The sequence below is a fragment of the Parasteatoda tepidariorum genome, chromosome 5 (assembly GCF_043381705.1).
Source record: "Parasteatoda tepidariorum isolate YZ-2023 chromosome 5, CAS_Ptep_4.0, whole genome shotgun sequence".
Taxonomy (NCBI): Eukaryota; Metazoa; Arthropoda; class Arachnida; order Araneae; family Theridiidae; genus Parasteatoda; species Parasteatoda tepidariorum.
In genome coordinates, this window is record NC_092208.1 from 67,442,696 (window position 1) to 67,463,070 (window position 20,375).

At 30.4% G+C, this 20,375-nt stretch overlaps 1 protein-coding gene across 8 annotated transcripts in view; it reads right to left on the reverse strand.

Moving 5' to 3' along the window:
* Positions 1-2,068: 2,068 nt before the first annotated feature.
* LOC107438772 (POU domain, class 2, transcription factor 3) overlaps positions 2,069-20,375 on the reverse strand; it is a 545,522-nt gene continuing 527,215 nt past the window's right edge. For all 8 annotated transcript variants that reach the window (XM_021144690.3, XM_043040146.2, XM_071180569.1 and 5 more), the window contains 6 exons: positions 15,568-15,795; positions 12,161-12,235; positions 9,653-9,808; positions 6,100-6,414; positions 4,861-4,975; positions 2,069-3,500 (listed from right to left, as the gene is read on the reverse strand). In XM_021144690.3, the coding sequence (XP_021000349.1) occupies positions 2,809-3,500; positions 4,861-4,975; positions 6,100-6,414; positions 9,653-9,808; positions 12,161-12,235; positions 15,568-15,795 (1,581 nt within the window). In that variant the 3' untranslated portion in view covers positions 2,069-2,808. The remainder of the gene's footprint in view (positions 3,501-4,860; positions 4,976-6,099; positions 6,415-9,652; positions 9,809-12,160; positions 12,236-15,567; positions 15,796-20,375) is intronic.

Sequence of the window (20,375 nt, forward strand, 5' to 3'; positions counted from 1 at the left end):
CTTGGCCACTGGTCTGGCAATGAAACAAAATGTAAGTAATAAAAATCAATACATACAAGACATATTAGAAATGATAGTACTTCATTGCCTTGAATGTACAAAAAAAAAGTATATACAGTGAATTTTCAAAAGGAAAAAAAAAAGGCAAGAACTATTTGCTTTTAAAAAGCATAAACTACAGTTGATTTTACAGTTTGCCATTTCTCCACCGGGCAAAATTTAATAATTAATGCTGTCAGATCCAAGTGCCAGCCAAATTAAGCGAATTTACGTACCGTATAAAGTTATCAAATAATATTTCAAAAGAATTTTTCAAAGTGAATCTCGAAGCATCTATAGTAGGAAAAGTGAACTTTGGTCTAGGAAGCTGCTTAGTTGCATTTGTTCAGAATACAGTATTCACTAAGCCACACTAATTTTATTTTATTATTTTTTTTCTGTTATACAACCAACTTGTGTGCATAACATTGCCTGAGCTGCTTTTTTTGATTTCAATTGCTTGCAATGATGAAAGAATGAGTGACGATGAAGTGAAGGAAGGAGGTGTCATTGCCCAGACGGACCGGCTGATGACGCATTTGTGGCCGGCCCTTAGGCAGCGGCCCTCTAGGTGCACATCAAAAACGAGTGTTGGGAGAGAAAACGCTACGGTAGAAGAGACTATTTGTTTGAACTTCTAAGCTAAGAATGAGGTATATTCGTTTTGGGAAAGTTAGGGACCTCGGTTGTTTTTTCTTATCTGAAGGGATAAAATTAAATTTTAATGTTATTATATAAATTCATCGCTAGTTTAATCTGCTGACATTCAGGCATATAGAAATACGTAACCCTTTCCCTTTCAGAGATGGTCATGCACAACGAATTCAGACACTATTTTTGCCTTAGATGATGGTCATGGGCAAAGAATGCAGTTGCAATTTATGCCTTTACAGATGGTCATGTACGAAGAATTCTGTCACAATTTTTGCCTTAGAAGATGATCATGGCCAAAGAACTCAGTTACAATTTTTGCTTTCGGAGATGGTCATGCAAAAAGAATTCTTATACATTTTTTCTCTTCAGAGATGGTATTACACAAAGAATTCTATCCCTATATATCACTTTACTGATGATCTTGTGAATAGATTTTTGTCAGCATCTTTCTCTTTAGGAGAAATCATGTACACATCATTGTTTTGTTTGCTCATACAAGAGCAGAAAGGTCTTAACATATTCAAAGTGAAAAATTAAAATGAAATTATATGAGCATGGCAATTTCAAAGGGTAAAATTGGTGGCAAAACTCTGCTAAAAGGTGATGATGTCATTCGATGTGCATGGGTATTTCGAAGAGAAAAATTTGTGACGCAATTCTACAAGCATGATTGTCGGCAAGATGAAAAAAGTGGTTCAAAACTATTATTAAGTGAAAAAAAAATCGAATATGAAAAGCCAATAGTCGGTTGACATTTAAAAGTTCCCGAAGTCCCTTTCTTCCTGGCTTGCTTTTACCCTGAGATTGTAGAGCCCCATGTACCAGAACAGGATTATCCATTGCAAGCGATGGTTCATTTCCTAAATACAAATTGCCACTTTTTGTTTCAAACTCCATTTGCAGTACCATGACTGAGTTCTTTGAAAGAGAAACCCAATCATGGTTCTGCGCACCTAAGCGGGCTGCTTTGAAGACGTCGGTATAAAAAACACCACAAACTACAGAACTACATTTCCCTGCTAATAAACATAGCAGCAGTTATGTACAGTACAACAAGTGACAAAAAAGGAACTAGGAAGAGCCAGTTGGGAAGCGGCAAATAAGTTACTAGCGTTCTCTTGCCAAACCTCTTATTGGCGCTTGGATTACATTGTTTGGAGTTAATCACCATAGAACGCGCAGAACTCTAGCGGCTTCAAAATAACGGGGAAGAAGAGAAAGGTTTATTTATCAAAATATTAAATATATATTTCTTGATAAAGTTTATGTTTCGTTTTTTTTAGAGTCTTTATTTGTACTTACAAAGTTTTATAAACTTAATATATTCACTAACAAGTGTTTCAAAAACTTTTGTTTGTTTTGTCGTTTCTTTGAGTTTTTATATTTTTTTTTATGAGAATGGCACTGACTTTACAAATTTATAATACAGAAAGGCTAAAACCGCGATCTAATTTCATAAAATTACAAATATACATTTTTTTATGTAGAAATGTGAATTGAGATAGTTATCTAAGTAAGAAGCGGCGTGTTCTACGGCGATTTGCATGAGCAATCTGGAAGTAGAAAAAGGTTCTTATTCGTTTTTCCCTGTCTTTTATTCGTATGGTTGTTGTTTTTCCCAAGCGCCATGGTTTTTTTTATTTTACCTCCGGCCACGGCAATGAGAAATGGCCAACATTATGATTAAATCTAGAGCTAAAAAGGTAAGGTGACACATGGACACTGTTAACTCAGGAAAATTGTCCTGCTGGATGAACACAGGAGACAATTAGCCTGAGTGGAAGGACAAAAAATAATAATAAACAATACGAAAAGATTGGTGAGTTCCCTGAGACACTGCAGACGTAGATAGTGTTGATAGTAACACTGTACATCATTAATCCCTGCCCTAGAAAGATGGCTAATGCCACATTATGTTCAAAATATAAAGTTCCAATGAGGTAATATTCTTCTGAAGTCGCAGCCACATTTTGCGCACTGTTCTTTCGCAGCGTCCATATATAAATCTGGCAACATGTTGCCTAGAGTAATAGTTTTTTTTTTTGACAAACAGTAACAGTGATATGAATTAATCTTTGTTTTAGGAACTGTTGCAGTGTAGGAAGAACGGTGGTTCTAGTACTCGTTCTTGATCGTCGGCGATACAATGGCGGAGGCTCTCGATACATTTGTCGTCATTGAGGTAGCTTGTTGAGCGGTGCCGGTGGGCGTATGGGCCAACATGGATGTAGTGGAGAGGTCTGTTGCGGTGACAGGTTCGCCGGGAGAGCGAGGAGGAGGTGGCGTACCGACACCGAGAGAGGTAGCAGTAGTAGCTGACACACCTAGGGCCATGGGCATGACCATGCTAGGTGGAGTAACTGGTGACACCAGCGATGGAGGACAGGACATGGAACAGCTGGTCGGAGGGTTGATCCGCTTCTCCTTCTGCCGCCTATTGCAGAACCAGACCCTCACCACCTCCTTCTCCATGGTCAGCGATTCGGCCAGTATGGAGATCTCCTCGGAGGTAGGTTTGGGATTCTGCAGAAAGGCCTTCTCCAAGGCTAGCCGGACCGTCGTTTCGATGCTGGTGCGCTTCTTTCGCCTCCGGCCTATGGACTCGGGAGTTGTGTGTGCATTGGTTAGGGCAGCTGGGTTGTTCATGGAGGCATCTGCATCCTCCAGCCACCTTTGCAATAAAGGCTTTAGTTTACACATGTTCTTGAAGCTGAGGTTAAGGGCTTCAAATCTGGAAATTGTGGTTTGGCTGAAGTCATTGCCATACAGTTTGCCCATCGCCAATCCCACATCTCCTTGTGTAAAGCCTGAAAGGGAAAACAGACAGCTATTTACATGGATTTTAACATTCAGTAATCATTTATCAGCCAATGAAATATCGTTGATTTATTAAAAAGGATCCACCAGACATTATTTGCACCATCATTGACCAAATAACAGCATTTTTGGATAATAATTTATTTACTGCAACATACCAAAGATAAATTTTTATCCCATGGACGTATAAGTCTAAAAAAGTCTTACTTTTGAAACATTCAACATGGAATCTAAATAAGATGTTGCTTTTGTAGGTAGAGTGTAGTGTCTTTGAGCACACAAGAAATATCCTTCTATTGATAGGGTAATTTATCAATCAAAATCTGTCAATTTTCCCCCCAGAAAGACAATGTTTTCTGACATTAAAGAATTAACTCTTTGAGAATAGAGTCAACGTTATAGATTGACTGGACAAAGATTTATGAATTTGTTATGAAATAAACTAAGGAACCAGAGCTGTATAATGAAAGTTCCAAATATAAAAGCTTTGAAGCAGTTACCATGACCTATAAAGAAAGGCCAAGCATGTGAATTTGCAAACTTCAATCAATCATGCTTTTCAGGAAACCTTGCATATTTTCAACATTGTTTTATCAATACATCAGAAACTATTAATCTAATTTGTTTAATATAATTTAATTTTCTACACAGCTGTGAAAGTCAAGCAAACTGTGTAGGCGTTAGGGAGCTGGCCTTGCACCAGAAAAGTCCTGGGTTTGAATCACGCACAAGGCATTCATTCTCTGTGCTAGTCCTTACTGTGGGAGCAACACCTAATATGGTGCCCTTGAAAGAGTGGCCAACAAATTTGTCCTTATTATGCCTGAATTGACAAAATGTCAACCCAGGTGGCGTTGAAAAAAAAACAATGGTGTGAACATTTTATTTTTTTTCTCCATTTCTTGAAAAATTTAACTGGGAAGAGCATGAAAAAATAGGCTTTGAGGGAAAAGATTCTGTAAGGATTGAGGACTCATATATTTTGCATGTTATGCAATACACTATTGCTCCCTAAAAAATTGAACTGAGATCAGAGTAAAAAGTATGGTTTCCAGGAAAAGGCTCTGAAGTTACAAAAAAAAGTAGATTTTTGGAAAAGTTGAGAGTTGTGTCTCCCATTAAAATATTTTTTAAGATTATGCAATGTATACTTTACTTGAATGCAATGTAGGCAAGTATTATTTTTATGTGAAACACATTCCCACGCTTTTTGATTTATTAACATGAATGAGGAAATTAGTTGTCTATTTGGCTTCTCAGTGGGTTAGAGTTTCATACAGCAATATATATAGAAAATAAAACGATATAAGTTATAAAATGGCACCGGAAAACAGAGCATTTAAAACAAACCTAGTTTGATTCTTCTCTGTTTAAAAGTTTTAGCGAATTGTTCAAGCTCCTCCAAATCCGTCATTTCTTCAGGACTTGGTTCAGTAGGTCGAGGTTTTGATTGGTGAACTGGACTCTGAAAAATAAATTATATTTATTAATTCCTTTTCCTGATTTGTTTATTTTGTACATAAAAGAAAATAAAAACTTCATTTAATCTTCTTAACAGAGACCAGGACAAGGACTAGTTTATGAAAGATTCATACATCAATCAAACGATTAGTAACTTGTGACTTTCCCTTTTTCCTTATTTCATAAAAATATGAAGGCCTTCAATTCATATTTGATGATTATTTACTTAGTAAAACTGATTTAAGTTAACTAATCTAAAGTTAATGTTACGTTCTAAAGTTTTGTGACTCTAAACTAATCTGGAATGTGTTTACTCCCACATTGAGGCAAACTTGTCTTCTTGATGAATTTTAATTAGAATTAACCTATACTTGAGTTAGATGAAGGGGGGGGGGGAGAGGGCGAGTGATCATCAAAACCTCCAATGTTCAAATTTATGGCAGCAAGACTATAATCTAATATTAGTGATACATTATAAGACTAGTGATACATATAGTAGGACTCTTAAAATATCAAAATTTTTACATGCCTTGAGGCAAAATATATGCATGAATAAACTTCTATGTGCCTACATATCTTTTTTGAATGCATATGAAAGTACACCCATTTGAATGTACCTATTATTAATCTGTCATGGAAAAAATAATATTGATACCAAGATCAAGACTTTTATTTTCAATATTTTTATTAATTTAAAAGTGTCAAAGAGTAAAATATAAACAAAGAAGTATTAAGTATATTTTACAAAGCATTATTGTTATATGAAGTAGTATTGCCAAGTGTTACTTGCTCTTCAGCATGCATTGCACTTAGGTCTTATCAAATATAATTGATTTTCTATTTTTTGGTTTCTATTATATGGCACTTAAATAAGTTTCAGTCAAAATTTGTAGGGGCCTGATAAAATATTCACATGCCCATGCAATAGTGAAAAATAATGATCTGGGCATGTCAGGCAACATAAAATGTTGTGCCTTAGTAGTGACATAAAGCAGTATATGAACATACAGGTTATGGTTAGGTCACCACTATAAATAAAAAGAAATTGAAACAAATTTTCCACTCTTAAAATGTTATAGAAAACCATTGATAAAAAAAAGAAGCCATCGTTTAAAGAGCCGTGCTAACCTTCTGTGCTGGAGGCATTTGTGCCTGAGTAATGATAACTGGTTGGGATGACTGTAAAGAGGTAGGAGGTAGAGGTGGTGGAGGTGGCTGTGGAGGCGCTTGAGGTCGTGGCTGTTGTTGAGACTGTGACTGTTGATGATGATGTGACTGTTGCTGCATTTGTTGCTGGAACTGCTGCTGGACTGCTGCAGCTGCAGCCACAGTGGCAGCTGCTTGAGAAGACAAGACTCCCTGAGGTAGAGAAACTGCAGCTTGGCTGGCTTGGAGTTGGAGGTTTTGAAGACTCTGCTGCATCAACCCTTGTTGCAGAAGGCCCTGCAATACCAACAACCATAAAGCAATTAGTTAAATTCTTTTTGAGCTAGGTTACCAAAATTTTAGTCAATAAGAACCTTAATTGTGGTCATTCCATGTAGTAAAAGTGTTCCATCAAAAACTGTGTAGTTGAAAAGATAAAAAGCTATTGCAATTTTATTGTTTTATATTATTGTCAAAAATAAGTGGAGCAATTTTTATCCAACTGTCCCTGAAAGGGCTATAAGAATAGGAAAAAATTTTAGGAAATGGTATGAAACCATACCTTCCCGCAACTGTGGAATTTTCGTAGTTTCAGAAATTATTTTATCTAGTGGTAGAAAAAGTAATGTATTAATATTTTAATAAATTACAATGTGATACCTGCAAGTGGTGTAGTGTGGGTATCTTGATCCTGATTGTTTTTGAAACGTCGCATGTTTATGTAAGCAACTATTCTTTTCATTTTATTTCGAGTAACTGAAGTGCGTCAAGTATCAATTCCCTTTAAGAGACACGTTCTATATTTTTTCGTGATGATTGTTTCACAAATATTTCAATTCTTTCACTACATATTTCTTACTTAATGCAAAGACAGACATGAAGCCATGTAGAACATAAACAAATTAATTATGCATGAAAATTACCAGGTACACAAAACAAAAATATAACGATTACAATAAAATATACAAGCAAATGATACATCTAAATTAAGTAAAAGACATAGACGAGAAAGATTTATATTTCAGCAAATTCGATGTGAAATACAGCACTGTATTTAATTAACTTCACGTTAATTAACATTCTAAATTATGTGGTGAAACTTAGCTCAATTTTAAAATGGTATTTTGCTTATAAACGATCAGCTGGCGCTGACGTCATAGGTCATATGTGTGGGTATACATGGTCTTCTTCGTCATGAAGTGTAAGAACCCAATTCATAGATATTTATTTACTACTACAATTAAATATCTAAATCAAAGGTCAGCTTAACAATGTGTCGCAATATGTCAAAATTTTATACATTTCTATTCGTTAAAGAAATTTTTACTCTAGGGCAGTACCACAGGAAACAATTATTTGCAGAAACGTACTATGTACTATAGAATGTACATAGAACTATAGAATGTTTCATAATAACTTCCCATAATATGTATTTTTAAAATCATTGTAAAAACTGAACTAATTAGGACTTACAAATCAGCAGCATCAAATTAATATTTAATTATCAAAAAAATGAAAACTTTATAACAAATCAAATGAATTATTATCAAGGCCCAAATCCAATAACAGTTGGAATCAAATTCATTAAAACAAATTTATTTGTCAAATGAAGCTGAAAGGCATTTCTTATAATCATTGCATGCAATAAAAGTAAAATAACAAAGTAAAGCAGTCCCATAACAGCCCATTGTGGGCCAGGGGTGTCATGGAGGTTAAGGTTCCTCAATTTCGTGATCAACGGCAGACAGTGCAGGCCAACTAATTGTAGCAATGTGGTCAGCATTGTGCACAGGCTGCTTTTACTTCCCAGATAAACTGGTACCCCTCAATTTAATCTCGGTAGGTTTAATGCTGCCATTAGACATTGATTGGGGTTCTTTACAATGACAGTTTGGTGGAAGTTAAATAATAATGACGATGATTATGGAACATCTTGCACATTTAAAACTATTCACATTGATGCATCATATTCTATAGAAATATATAACTATTATTTAATATAATGAAAGGAAACTAATCAGTTAAATAATAAATTGAATATAAAAGGAGTGTATATAATGCTAGGAACCCTAACTACATCAGTGAACTTTTGAAAAAATATGGGCAATGTTATAACATTAAGTTTATTACATGGCAATTGTTCATAACGTTTGCAACTTTATGCAACTTTATTTACAAAATTTGAATAGTCTGACGAGCTAAGAGATCTTGAAAATGAAATGTACCCGAAATAAGTAACAATGAACTTTTGAATAAGAAATCAACTTTATAGTTATTATGTTGGCTTTTTCAAAAAAAAAAAAAAATTATTTATGATCTTTTTGTTTCTACTATTTCAAACTATTAAGCAAAATAATTGATAAAATAAAAGTAATTAATCTTTTTCTACAAAAATTTTTTGAAATAAAATATTTTTGGTTAACAGAAAATTTATTTTAAAATATTTAAATCAATATGCCAATAAAAGATTAAAATAACATCATACTGAACACTCTAAAGTCTAGATTTCACAATTATATGATAATGATGATTGTAGTATATTTGAAAACTAATTATCGATAACATGATTCTATGACATAATGCATATTAACTATCGTTTAAAGAGTAGGAGAACATGTGAACAAGTGAAATAAAGTTTAAAAAAAATGCATAAATTTCATGTAATTTTTCACAAAATGCAAAATAAACAATTGAAAAAAGGAATTCAAGTAAATATGTATTATAATCATTTCAACAACTAGCTGGATATCAACAATAAATGAAACATAGCACAGTTGTCTATTATTATCCTTATTTTTTAAACAACTTTTTATGGTCACATGTTTAAAAACAATGTCATTGATATAAAAGTAATGCAGTATATTTAGATATCAATTAATGAATGATATTACAGAAGACAAGTTATGTATCGAACCTTTCACATGTGTAATTTTATAATAAATTAAATATAATTTTTTTTTAAAAAAAGAAAAAAGGATATTTATTATGGATAGAATAAAGAAAATAAAAAAAAGTTTGTTGCAAGTTATTCAATAAATATATCATAAGTTTAAAAAATAAGTATATAAAAACTTGCCAACAATTCTGACAAGTTTATAAAGATAGTAACAGATAAAGTTTCCATCACATCAATATGTAATATATTATCTTTAAAATGAAAAAAAAGAATTCAAATTTCAAGACATGGCTTTACTTTGAAGGAAGATCTGTGAATTAAAAAAAAAAAAAAAACTGATTGCTCTAAAATTCTAATTCAAAATTTACATTAATAAAAATATAAAGTACTTTTTACATTTCCGTGCTTTGAGGTGAAATAAACTTTCACAGATTTTAAAAAAAGATTTTCGCAAAAGAAAGTAGATTGTAATTTCAGACATTATAACTTCTTCAAATAAATATTGAAAAACATTTAATTTTTAAACATCACAGGTTGAGGTATTTTCAAACATAAAACTTCCTTGAAATTTCGCATAAGTTTTCTTAAAGGAAAAAAATTAAAAAAAAAATTTAAAACACAAACAAAAAGTACAGAGACCTGATTTTGGAGAAACAGCTGAGCTTGCATATTTGCAGGTAACTGACCAGGCTGCAGAAACACAAACGGCTGCATACTTTGCTGCAATTGCTGCTGTAACTGTTGAATATCCTGAGGATTTAGTTGCAGACCAGGTAACCCTGAATTTAAAGGTAGCTAGAAAGAAAAATGTTATTTTGTGATTTTAATTATGTATGACAACATTTTGATAACAAATAAGAAAGTTCAAAACAAAACTCAATAAAATCTTCTAATTAATCTCTTTTGTTTTCATCTTCCATAAAATAAATAAAAATGTTTTATCTGGATGGTCCAAACAGATCTCCATAAATATAATATTGGAATTTATTCTAATATTATAGGTAAATTACATATAACTATTTTGAAATATTATTTAGAATTATTACAAATAAAAGACAAAACAAAACTCAATCATAAAATTTTCTATAAATATAGTATTGGGCTTAACACATATAATTAATTAAAAGCATTAAAATTTTGTTAAAATTGGAGAAATTTGGGAAAAGACCTAATGTATATGATATTAGAATTATCTGTTTCGTCTTAGCCTTTCCCATTTTACAATAAATAAAAATGCTTTATATTTATAATTAAGGAAAGTAGAAATCACACTCACTAAACTTATACTAAATTTTATTCCAGCACAACTTATAACAAATAAAGCAAACAAACAAATAAAACTTGACAAAATTTTTTTTTTTTAAGCTTTGAATTTGTGAATTTTCCCCCAACACAACTTATAACAAAAAAAAAAAAAAAAAAAAAAAAAAAAAAAAAAAAAAAAAAAAAAAAGCAAATAAAACACAACAAATAAAATTTTTTAAGCTCTAAATTTGTCAAAGGTAGAGACAAATTCCACAAAAGACAATATTGGACATAATTGCTTTTTGTTCTGATCCCTGCCCTGCATATTAATAAATAAAAATTTTGCAAGGGAATGATCAAAACAAAACTTAAAAAATATATTATCAGAACTCGCACCCATCAACACTCGACAGATATAATAATTTATTAAAAATAGTACATAAAATTCTATTGAAATTGGAGACATTTGGAACAAAATCTGATAAACATGAGATTGGATTTATCAGTTTTGGCTCCAACTTTCCATATACGAAATAAACAAATACAATTTTTCATATCAAAATTATGGTAATATAAAATAGAACTTAATAAGTAATGCCAGGTTTTGGATTATGCTTTGACACAAAATATACGCAATGATAAATAAAAATATTAAAGTTGTGAAAAGAAGAAGCTAAATCCTATGACATGTGATTTAGGAATATTCTTTTAGCACTTTATAACTACTCAGTGAATTAAGGAAAAGAAATTAAAAATGTAATTAAGACATCATGATTTAAATTTTTATTATCATTAATGACTAGATTAAACTACACATTTATTTCACGATAAGAATTTTTAAATTTTTTTTATTAAAGTTCACATGCATGAAATTTAATAAAACCGGACTAGAAAAAAAGTACTTAAACTTATGCCATTTAGAACTAAAATTAAGTTTGAAAAAAATAAATTATAATGCTAGTAAAAATTTATATAGTATAGTATTTCATGTTTTTGCACGAATTAAAGTAGTAATAATGCAACATTTAAAAACCATAATGCATTAATTTTTATATTACACACTGAAATCTAAAATAATTCTTTCTCAAATTTAAAATAAGTAAATAAATAAACAAATAAAATATTTTGTAACAGAATTATCAATACATATTTCTATTAGTTATGAATTTTTTTCATTTTCTTTATTTAATATTGTTTACATATTTGATCACTTTTGGCCATTAATGAATCAAACCACTAATGATTAATTTCAACCATTAATTTGAAGTTTAAAAATGAGTAAATTTCTACCAAATTTAAATTGCAGTTCAATTAAAATTCTAGTCCACAAGCAGACAGAAGTATTTTATTCTAGTCCACAAGCAGACAGAAGTATTTTATTCTAGTCCACAAGCAAACAGAAGAATAGTAAGAAATTACAATGAAAAAAAAAAATTAAATTCAAATTAATAATGCATAAAAAAATAATTGTTAAGTTAATTAATAATTTTTGAAAATTTTAATAGCAAGAAAGCAGAATGAAGAAACTAATTGAATCAAGTTAATTAAGTATGAAAATTACAATTGAGAATATTAAACAGTAATAAATATTTTAAACATCTTAAAATTTAACATTGAAAAAATGCACAAAAATGATTAACTTTGGAATATGATGCTAGTTGTGAAAGTAATTAATATTTTTAGATTACTATTATATTATTTTTAGATTAGATTACTGAGTATGTAAAAAAATTGTCAGAAAACACATTTCAGGAAACAGAAATAAATAAATAATTAACAAAAATTGCTTAGTATTGAATGGATGTTTGTACTAAACATCTAAAAAAAGTCTATTAGCATGTTATTATTTTATAATGTATATGTATAGATATAGATTTTCTCTGTACAGATAAAATATCATACCTTCCCAAGTTGCTGAGCAGCAAGCCCTGCTTGCATTAACATTTGTTGTTGCCCTTGAGCACCAGCTGCTAACAGCTATAAAAAACAAATAAAAATGAATTTTAAATGCAGAAATAATGAAAAATTCGAATGCAAATATTTCAGTTTCATTTAAACATTATTAAAAAAAAATTTTATAAACTGAATTTTAAAATTAAAAAAATAAATAAATTTTTACTAAATTACAAACTATACTACTTTAAAATCTGTAAAATTTTTCAAATAGATATATAACAAATATAATATTTATACAATAAATAAATTATGTAACTTTAAATTACCTTAAACTGTAAACAAACAAAACCTGATAGTAAAAGATGAAAACAATTTTATTTATATAAAATATTTTAATGATATGGAAGATTTCAAATAAACAATAATGTACTTATAAGAATTACCATGCAGATGCAGCTTTCAAAGTTAACGTCCACTTTAAATAACAGTTATATGTAATAAAAATCTGTGCATTCTTCTTGATTTTAAATTCATGGTTATCTATTCTTAAAAATTATTTATTATATCATTGTTTTATTCATAGGAGAGAATTTAAAGATAAACAATTATCTAGCAAACGTCATTTACATAATTTCAATTACGCACGCAAAAAAACGGCAATAAAATTTAATCTCATAAATTATGTATTTAAGACGTCAACTAACTTTACTTCTTAATCATCTAATTTTCTTAAGATCTTAAATGAGGCTCTTAAGAACATTGATATATATCAAGGAAACGATAATTACACAAGAGGAAAAAATTATTAGAACTATAATTATATGACGAAAATAAAACTGACAGAAAAAATTGCTCAATAAATCTGAAATACTACTAAAATCAGGCAAAGTATTTGTAAATTTTTTTTTAAAACTAAGATAAGTTTCCTTTTAATTTTATTTAAGGATATTATCTTAAAGTATATTCAATCTAAATATTTATATTTTATCGAACTGATTAAGCTTTAAAATTTAACTAAGCAATTTGCAAAGGTCATGCTGTGAATTTCATTACTCAAAAGAACTTATATTTCCCTCATAGAAATAATTTGAAATGTCAAAAAGATAGAAAAGATAGATGTTAAAAAATAGTAGAAAACGTTATCCTTTAAATATCGTTTGTAACAAGAATCATAAACTTTATTATTATATTTTTTTTTACTAATTATTTTTAATAAAATAACACACTTCAAGAGTTTTTTTAGCGAAATAATTAACTTTGGTAGTTTGTATGTTGCGAAAAATTCTTTACAATATTTTAACCTTTTTTTTTATACTTTTGTAAATAAGCGGAATGACAGTTTTTTTGTTCAATAAAAATCGTTTTAAAAATATTCAAAATGTTTGAATCATATTCAATGTTGAGTTGTATTCTAATAGATATACACATCTTTAAAAATGTGATATGTACTTAAAATATATTTCCATTAATTAAAAATTAATCAAATATTAATTATTTAAATGCGTCTTTCTACTTTTTAATATCGTCCTAATAATTTTAAGAAAAGATATCCCATAAGAAATAACTGGTAAGATTTTTCAAGTGATTTTTATATATATATAAAAGAATGAAATATACACTACAAGGTTTAACTAGTTGAGTATTTTAAGACATTACCGAATTTTAAACTAGTGTAAAGCTTTAACTAGTCAAGTTTTACCAAATGTTAGAATAACTAATTATAAATAAAATATTTAAAATGTGTCGTTATAGTTTAGAATAAATCCATTTTCATCTCAGTTGTTAAAAAATTTTAAGAAAAAGGAAAAAAAAATTATAAAAGAATACTTATTAGTCTACTTTATAGAGATTACAAATCTAGTTTAGTATCAAATTTTAAAATAACGTGAAAAAATGTTCTAACTAGCCAAATTTTACTGCATATGTAAGCTAGTGAATTCATTTTACCCGAAACGAACGCGATTGAACCAACATCACTGTGAGCAAAATATTCTTAGGTTATGACAGAATAATTTTTTCTTCCGTTCTTATATCATGCCAATGGTACTTTCATCTATCTGGTTCCTCCAAATTCCAGTTTTTTTTTAAACCGAAAAAATTATTTGTATTCATTGGTTGTTCCAGGTCGTTGCTCGCTGAAATTAAAACGCTCTGTTTTGTGCCTTTGTAGCAACCGAGGTTTAGTCAATTTTGCTGTTTAACCCTTTGACGCAGATGGGACACCGGTGTCCCTTATATATATATATTTTGACACCCTAATTACAAACAAAAATATATCTTGGTACTTTTTAATTATAAAAAACAGTCTAATAGCTACTAAAAGAATCTGCTAGATATCAGAATTATATTTGTACTTAAAATATAAAATCCAAACAGAGTATCACCCATAGTTGCCAAAATATTTACGGTAGTATATGTATATTTTTAAAAACAACTACTGCTGGTCCCAAACCTTTTACTCAGGCTTAAATACTAATTTTGTGGATACCACTTTTTTGCTGATAATAACACAATTACAAATCCCGTTTGTTACAGAACAATATGCCTTAAGAATTAAAAATAAAATATAACATATTTAAATATATAATTTTTCGATTTTTTTTAAAGAAATATTTTTATTAGCCTTAAAGTCTTTATGCAAATAAATAATTTTAATCTGTCGTTAAAGTTTTGAAAAATCTAAAAAAAAATCTATCTTCGTTGTTAAGTAATTTTAAGAAAAAAGGAAAAAAAAAAAAATAACTGCTAAAATATTAAAAAGCTAATTTAGATCCAAATTTTAAAACAGTGTACATGTAATTATGTCAAGCTTGCCGTTTTATGACAAAATTATAACATATAGTTTCAAAGCGTCATTATATTTTTTGAATAAATCTATCTCCAGCTCAGTTGTTAAAAAATTTTAAGAAAAAGGAAAAAAAAATTACGTTAAGATTCTCTCCAATAATAGCAGATAAAAGATAAGAAATTTTAATTTAGCTTAATTTTTTTCAAATTTAAAAAATTTATTGAATTTTTAACAAGTCAAGCATTACTGTATGTGCCATTTTATAAGAAATAATACTTATAAAGCGTCATTATAAATCTATCTTCATCTCAGTTGTTAATTTTAAGAAAAAGAGGGTGAGGAATTTTTGAAAGATTCTTAGTCAAAAAGAACAGATAATTATTTTTTTTAAACGTTCGAAAAAAATTAATAAAATATGTTTCCGACGAAGAAACTGAGTACCAAAATTTTAAAACAATATAGAAGTCCTAACTAGTGAAGTTTTGCTAAACGATTACAACAGGTAGGAGATAATAAGGTATCTTTATAGAGATTGTTGGTCGCAGTTACAAATTAATGTTGTTAACTTTTACAGATGAGTGAACGTTGTTTATGTCCAGTGAAGAGGGGTGCAGGGAGGACGTACTTGATTGAGTGAAAGGGAACCAGCGGCAGCAGCGAGTGCAGCGGCCGTTGTGGTCACGATCGCCGAGGGCGAAGACATGGAGCTGGAGGAGCTCGGATGGCAATTGTTGTGCGGCGATTGTCCGGCTGACCGGGACGCCTGACCGTTGGTGGTCGCCAGTCCCCGATTCGGCATCGTTGCGTCGATCGGTTCATCGTTATCTTCCTCATCATCGTCTTCGTCCATTGCCTGAAATCAAAGAAAATTAATCATTGTAGAAATCATTAAAGAAGCATTACGTTGTTAAAAACTTAATTATAAGAAAACGCAATACCATCCATGGGAAATCTCATTCCCCTGCATAAGTAATTTAAAAATTTAAATTTAGAGCAGGGGTTTCCAACTTACATGAGGCCGGGGGCCACAATTAAAAACAGAAATCAAATGGCGGGCCGCAACTTTAGCAAAATTTTATTTAGGACTCTTTTATGTTTGAAGGAATATTAAACATTACTGTCAGATTTTTACCAAGTTGTACAAAACAAAAGTATTGAATTACAAATTAAAATAAGAAGTAGATTTTAAAAAAATATTTAATTGCATGTTAAAAAATTCGGGATACAATAACTTTAATGTGCACCCATGTATTAAACAATTAATGTGCAACAGATATTTAATTGTTAAGATATAAAACTTTGAGGTTTGTCTGCTGCAACCATCAGAGAATAGATATTTGCATTTAAAATTTACAAATGTGTGTGTAAATATTTTCATCCAAAATGCTTGGTTTCAAAAAGTTAAATCAGAGAATTCCTTCGAGAAAATTTCTGATACACACATGCTAAATTATATTCACATAATACAAAAAAAAAATGAAATAAAAAAGAGCAACATACACGATTATTTTTGTATTTGAATAAATATTTTCCTGGATGCAAAACCTGGGAATTTTTTTTTTTGTTGCACCGTTGGTATGATAAATTTCACAGAAACGAAGAAATTAGGTCTTTATTAACGAGAAAAGTATTTGAAACCCATATAGATTTTTTACGAAAATTGTCCGCAAAAAAATGATAACTAATATATTCTAGTTCGCGGGCCAAAATAGAAGGCTTCGCGGGCCGGATGCGGCCCCCTGGCCGCCAGTTAGAAACCACTGATTTAGAGAGAAGTCAGTGCAGGTAAACCTACCAGTAAAATATAAAGTTTCAAATGCTGAAAATATGTTTTCAAATTACAAAGAAATTATAGCAAAATTATTTAGTTTTAACCAGTGGGTAAGTAATCCTGCCATAATTTTTCAGCGTTTTGAACTTCTCAGTTCATTTTAGATTTGCCTGGCAGGAAGCTAAATTGTGGCAGGATTACTCAGTTTTAATCAGTGGGGAAGTAATCCTGTCAGAATTTAGCATTCAATTAAAAAAAATTTTTTTTTTTAGCATTTGTTACTTCACAGTTTACTCTGGATTTATCTGAATTCTTTTTTTTCCATCTAAACATTAAATTTTAAAATACCAATGGAAAAGAAACAGAATTTGCCATGGAGAGTTGTTCTCGCGGTATACCGTTCTTTTAATGTCGCTCACATTTGCTGCAACCACAATAAGGCAGTAATTGATCCTTTTTATACGATTCTTAAACTCAATACCTTATTTAGGATGCAGAAAATTTGTAATACATAAAGATTAAAATGCCCAAATATAGTATGATATGATTGCCCAAACTTAAAAACAGTTTTCCCGAAAGAGTAGAATGTCAAATGTAAATTGAAAAATAATTGCATAATTGAAATTAAAGTCAATTGAAAGTGGAAGCAAGTAATGATCACAATTATGTTTCTGAGTTTCTATGAATTCACCTTTTATCAGCATAAAACTCCGCAAAAAGAAATCACATACGATAAGATTCGTAAATCTTGGTGGCCAGGCCATGTGATTTAGGGTAAATACCTTGTCATCTGCATGTTTAAGAGGACACTATACATCGAGAAATAGTTTTCATTGCGAATTCTGTATGACCTCCATTAGGTTTTCAAAATTTAAAGTTCCAATACAAAAGAGTTCAGGTAAATCAAGGGTAAATAAACTTTAAGTTTCAAATGCTGAAATTGTTTTTTCAAACTAACTGCAAACCAATTATTGCAGGATAACTTCTCTACTGCGTAGTCCAGAGTAATCATACCATAATATTTACAATTTATTATTATTATTATTTATATCTTTTTTAATAACCGTCGTTGAACAGTAAAACCCAATATTTTGAGTTTACGACTACTAATATTCAAATCCGTAGTCTGTATCCAGTATTGGGAGAAATTTGCCTTCGTGGAGGACTTTCTGATGGAACTAACCCGCATTTGATTTATATGGACAGGGGAAACCTCCCATGGTTATCCTGACGGCAAGGGGACAATATTTTACTTCAGCACAGTGGAATTCGAATCAACCCGGCATTGCCGGGATTCGAACCCGGTTCACCTCATTGGGAGGGGAGCGCTCTATCCCCTGAACCACCACGACTCTTGCTCTAGGTTTTTATTTTATAGTTTTACAACCGTTGTTGAACAACCAACCTAATTTTTGTGGGTTTACGAGTACTGATAATCAACTCCGAAGCCTTGTAATTTTGAACCCTATCCAGAAGACAAGGTAACTCCTGGATCAAGTATTGGCAGAAATTTGCCTTCGTGGTGGACTTTTTTTTGATGGAACTAACTCGCATTTGCGTTACATGGAGAGGAAGACCACGAGAACATCCCACGGTTAGCCTGACGTCAAGTAGACTCTAACCCATGATCCGTCTAATACTGAGGATATTTCACGTCAACACTGAGATCGGTGCAAGCCGGATGCGGAATTCGTATCGACCAGCCATCGCTGGGATTCGAACCCGGTTCACCTCATTCACCTCACAAATACAAAATGTGTAAGACAAACTTAATTACAGATTAAATGTTTGCTGTTTAACTATAGGGCTACATATCGAATATTTGTCCCTGTTAAAAAGCTTAATACATTTTTTTTATAATTTCGTGCATGATTTATTATAATGTAGTTTTTAAAATATAAATATTTAAAATATTATCCCTTCGTTCAATTGTATTTTATTTTCATACGTATTTTATTTTATTACGTACTTTATTTCTTACGTATTTAATCCCTTGTATTTTATTTCCATACGCAAGAGAAATTTCAGTTCATTCCTAATCATTAACAAAATACATTTTTATTTTTCTCACAAAACGCAACAAGAAAGCAATGAATTTAATTTGACCTCACACAAAATTAATTAAATACAATTAATTTTTCCACGTCAGACTTACAAATTAAGCGTAACGTCGAATTAAATAATAAAGGTTAAAAAAATATATATAAATTCATTATAGCTCTTCATTAAAAGATAAATAAATAAAGGAGGTGACTACATATATAAAATACGAGTATATATTTAAAAAAAAAATAAAAATTTGGATTTTTATAAATATTTTTGGATTTTTGTAAAATTTAATTTAATCTTGGACAAAACTAGTTAAAGGAAAATAATTTTTTCCATGTCAGATTTACAAAATATGCGTAACGGAGAAATTAAAAAAAAAAAAAAAAATAAATAAATAAAAAAAAGGTTAAAAAATTATACTACTTTATTCTAGTTCTTCATTAAAAAAAAGAAGAAAGAAAGCAAATGGATACGAGTATAAGTTTGAACATTTTGCAATTACAATAAAACTTATTTTAATCACAGTAATATCAAAGGTTAAAGCTCATCAAAAAATAAAAAATGAATAACATTTGTTATAAGTTTGCTTTCATTGGGTTGATAAAAAAATTGCTTTCAAAGAAAATATGCACTGCAACATATATTGTCATTTTTATGACAATTCACATCTGTGGAAGATGTTACATACGCCTGCTGTAGTAATAGCGTTAAGTAATCTGGCCGCATTGTTGCATTGAGGTTATGTTTATTCACATTTTTTTTTTAATAATTGAAGCTTAAAACTCCGAAAACACAATTTGTAAAAAAACTAAAAATAAATCGACATTAAGATTAAATGAAGGCGACGACAGATAAAAAATTAAATAACATAGCAAGTTGCACAAAATCGGGTAGTATTAATAAAACTGGAAGAACTCAGCATTTTTGATCAAACTATTGATGTTATATTTCATTTTATTACCGGAGTTCAACAGCTGATCCGATTCTGAGTTTAGAATGTTCAATTTCCAGAACCCAATTCAGAAGACGAGGAAACTCCTGGATAAAGCATGGGGAAAAACAAGCCTTCAGGGATGACTTTTTTGATGGAACTAGCCCACCCTTGAGTTAGAGGAAAACCACTAAAACCTCTCACCGTTAGCTTAACGGAAAAGGCATTTTAACCCATGATCCGTCTACCACTGGGAATATTTTACGTCAGAACTGTGGTTGGTGTGAGCCGGGAGTAGAATTCGTATCAATCAGCTAAAGCTGGGATTCGAGCCTGAACCAGAAACTAGTGGCAGTTAATATACATGTAATTTGGAGATGAATGAAAGTCAGCGTTTCGCTAGTCAGCGCCAATGTTTTTAAAAAATCGATTAGAAAAGTTTCGGCTTTTACTCCACCAGATTAATTCTGCAATTGCTAATTGCTTGAAAATTTAATTTAGGTAGGTTCAGCATATGATTATGCTTCTTGTTAGATTTCATTTTAAATTGATAAAACATATTTTATTTCATCACGTGTTAATTATGCTAAGGCTTTTTCTTTCCTGTTAAATGTGTCATGCGCATTTTTTCATAAGCTACGTTTTTTTTTTCCTTAGAGACAGTTTTTTTAAATATCAATGT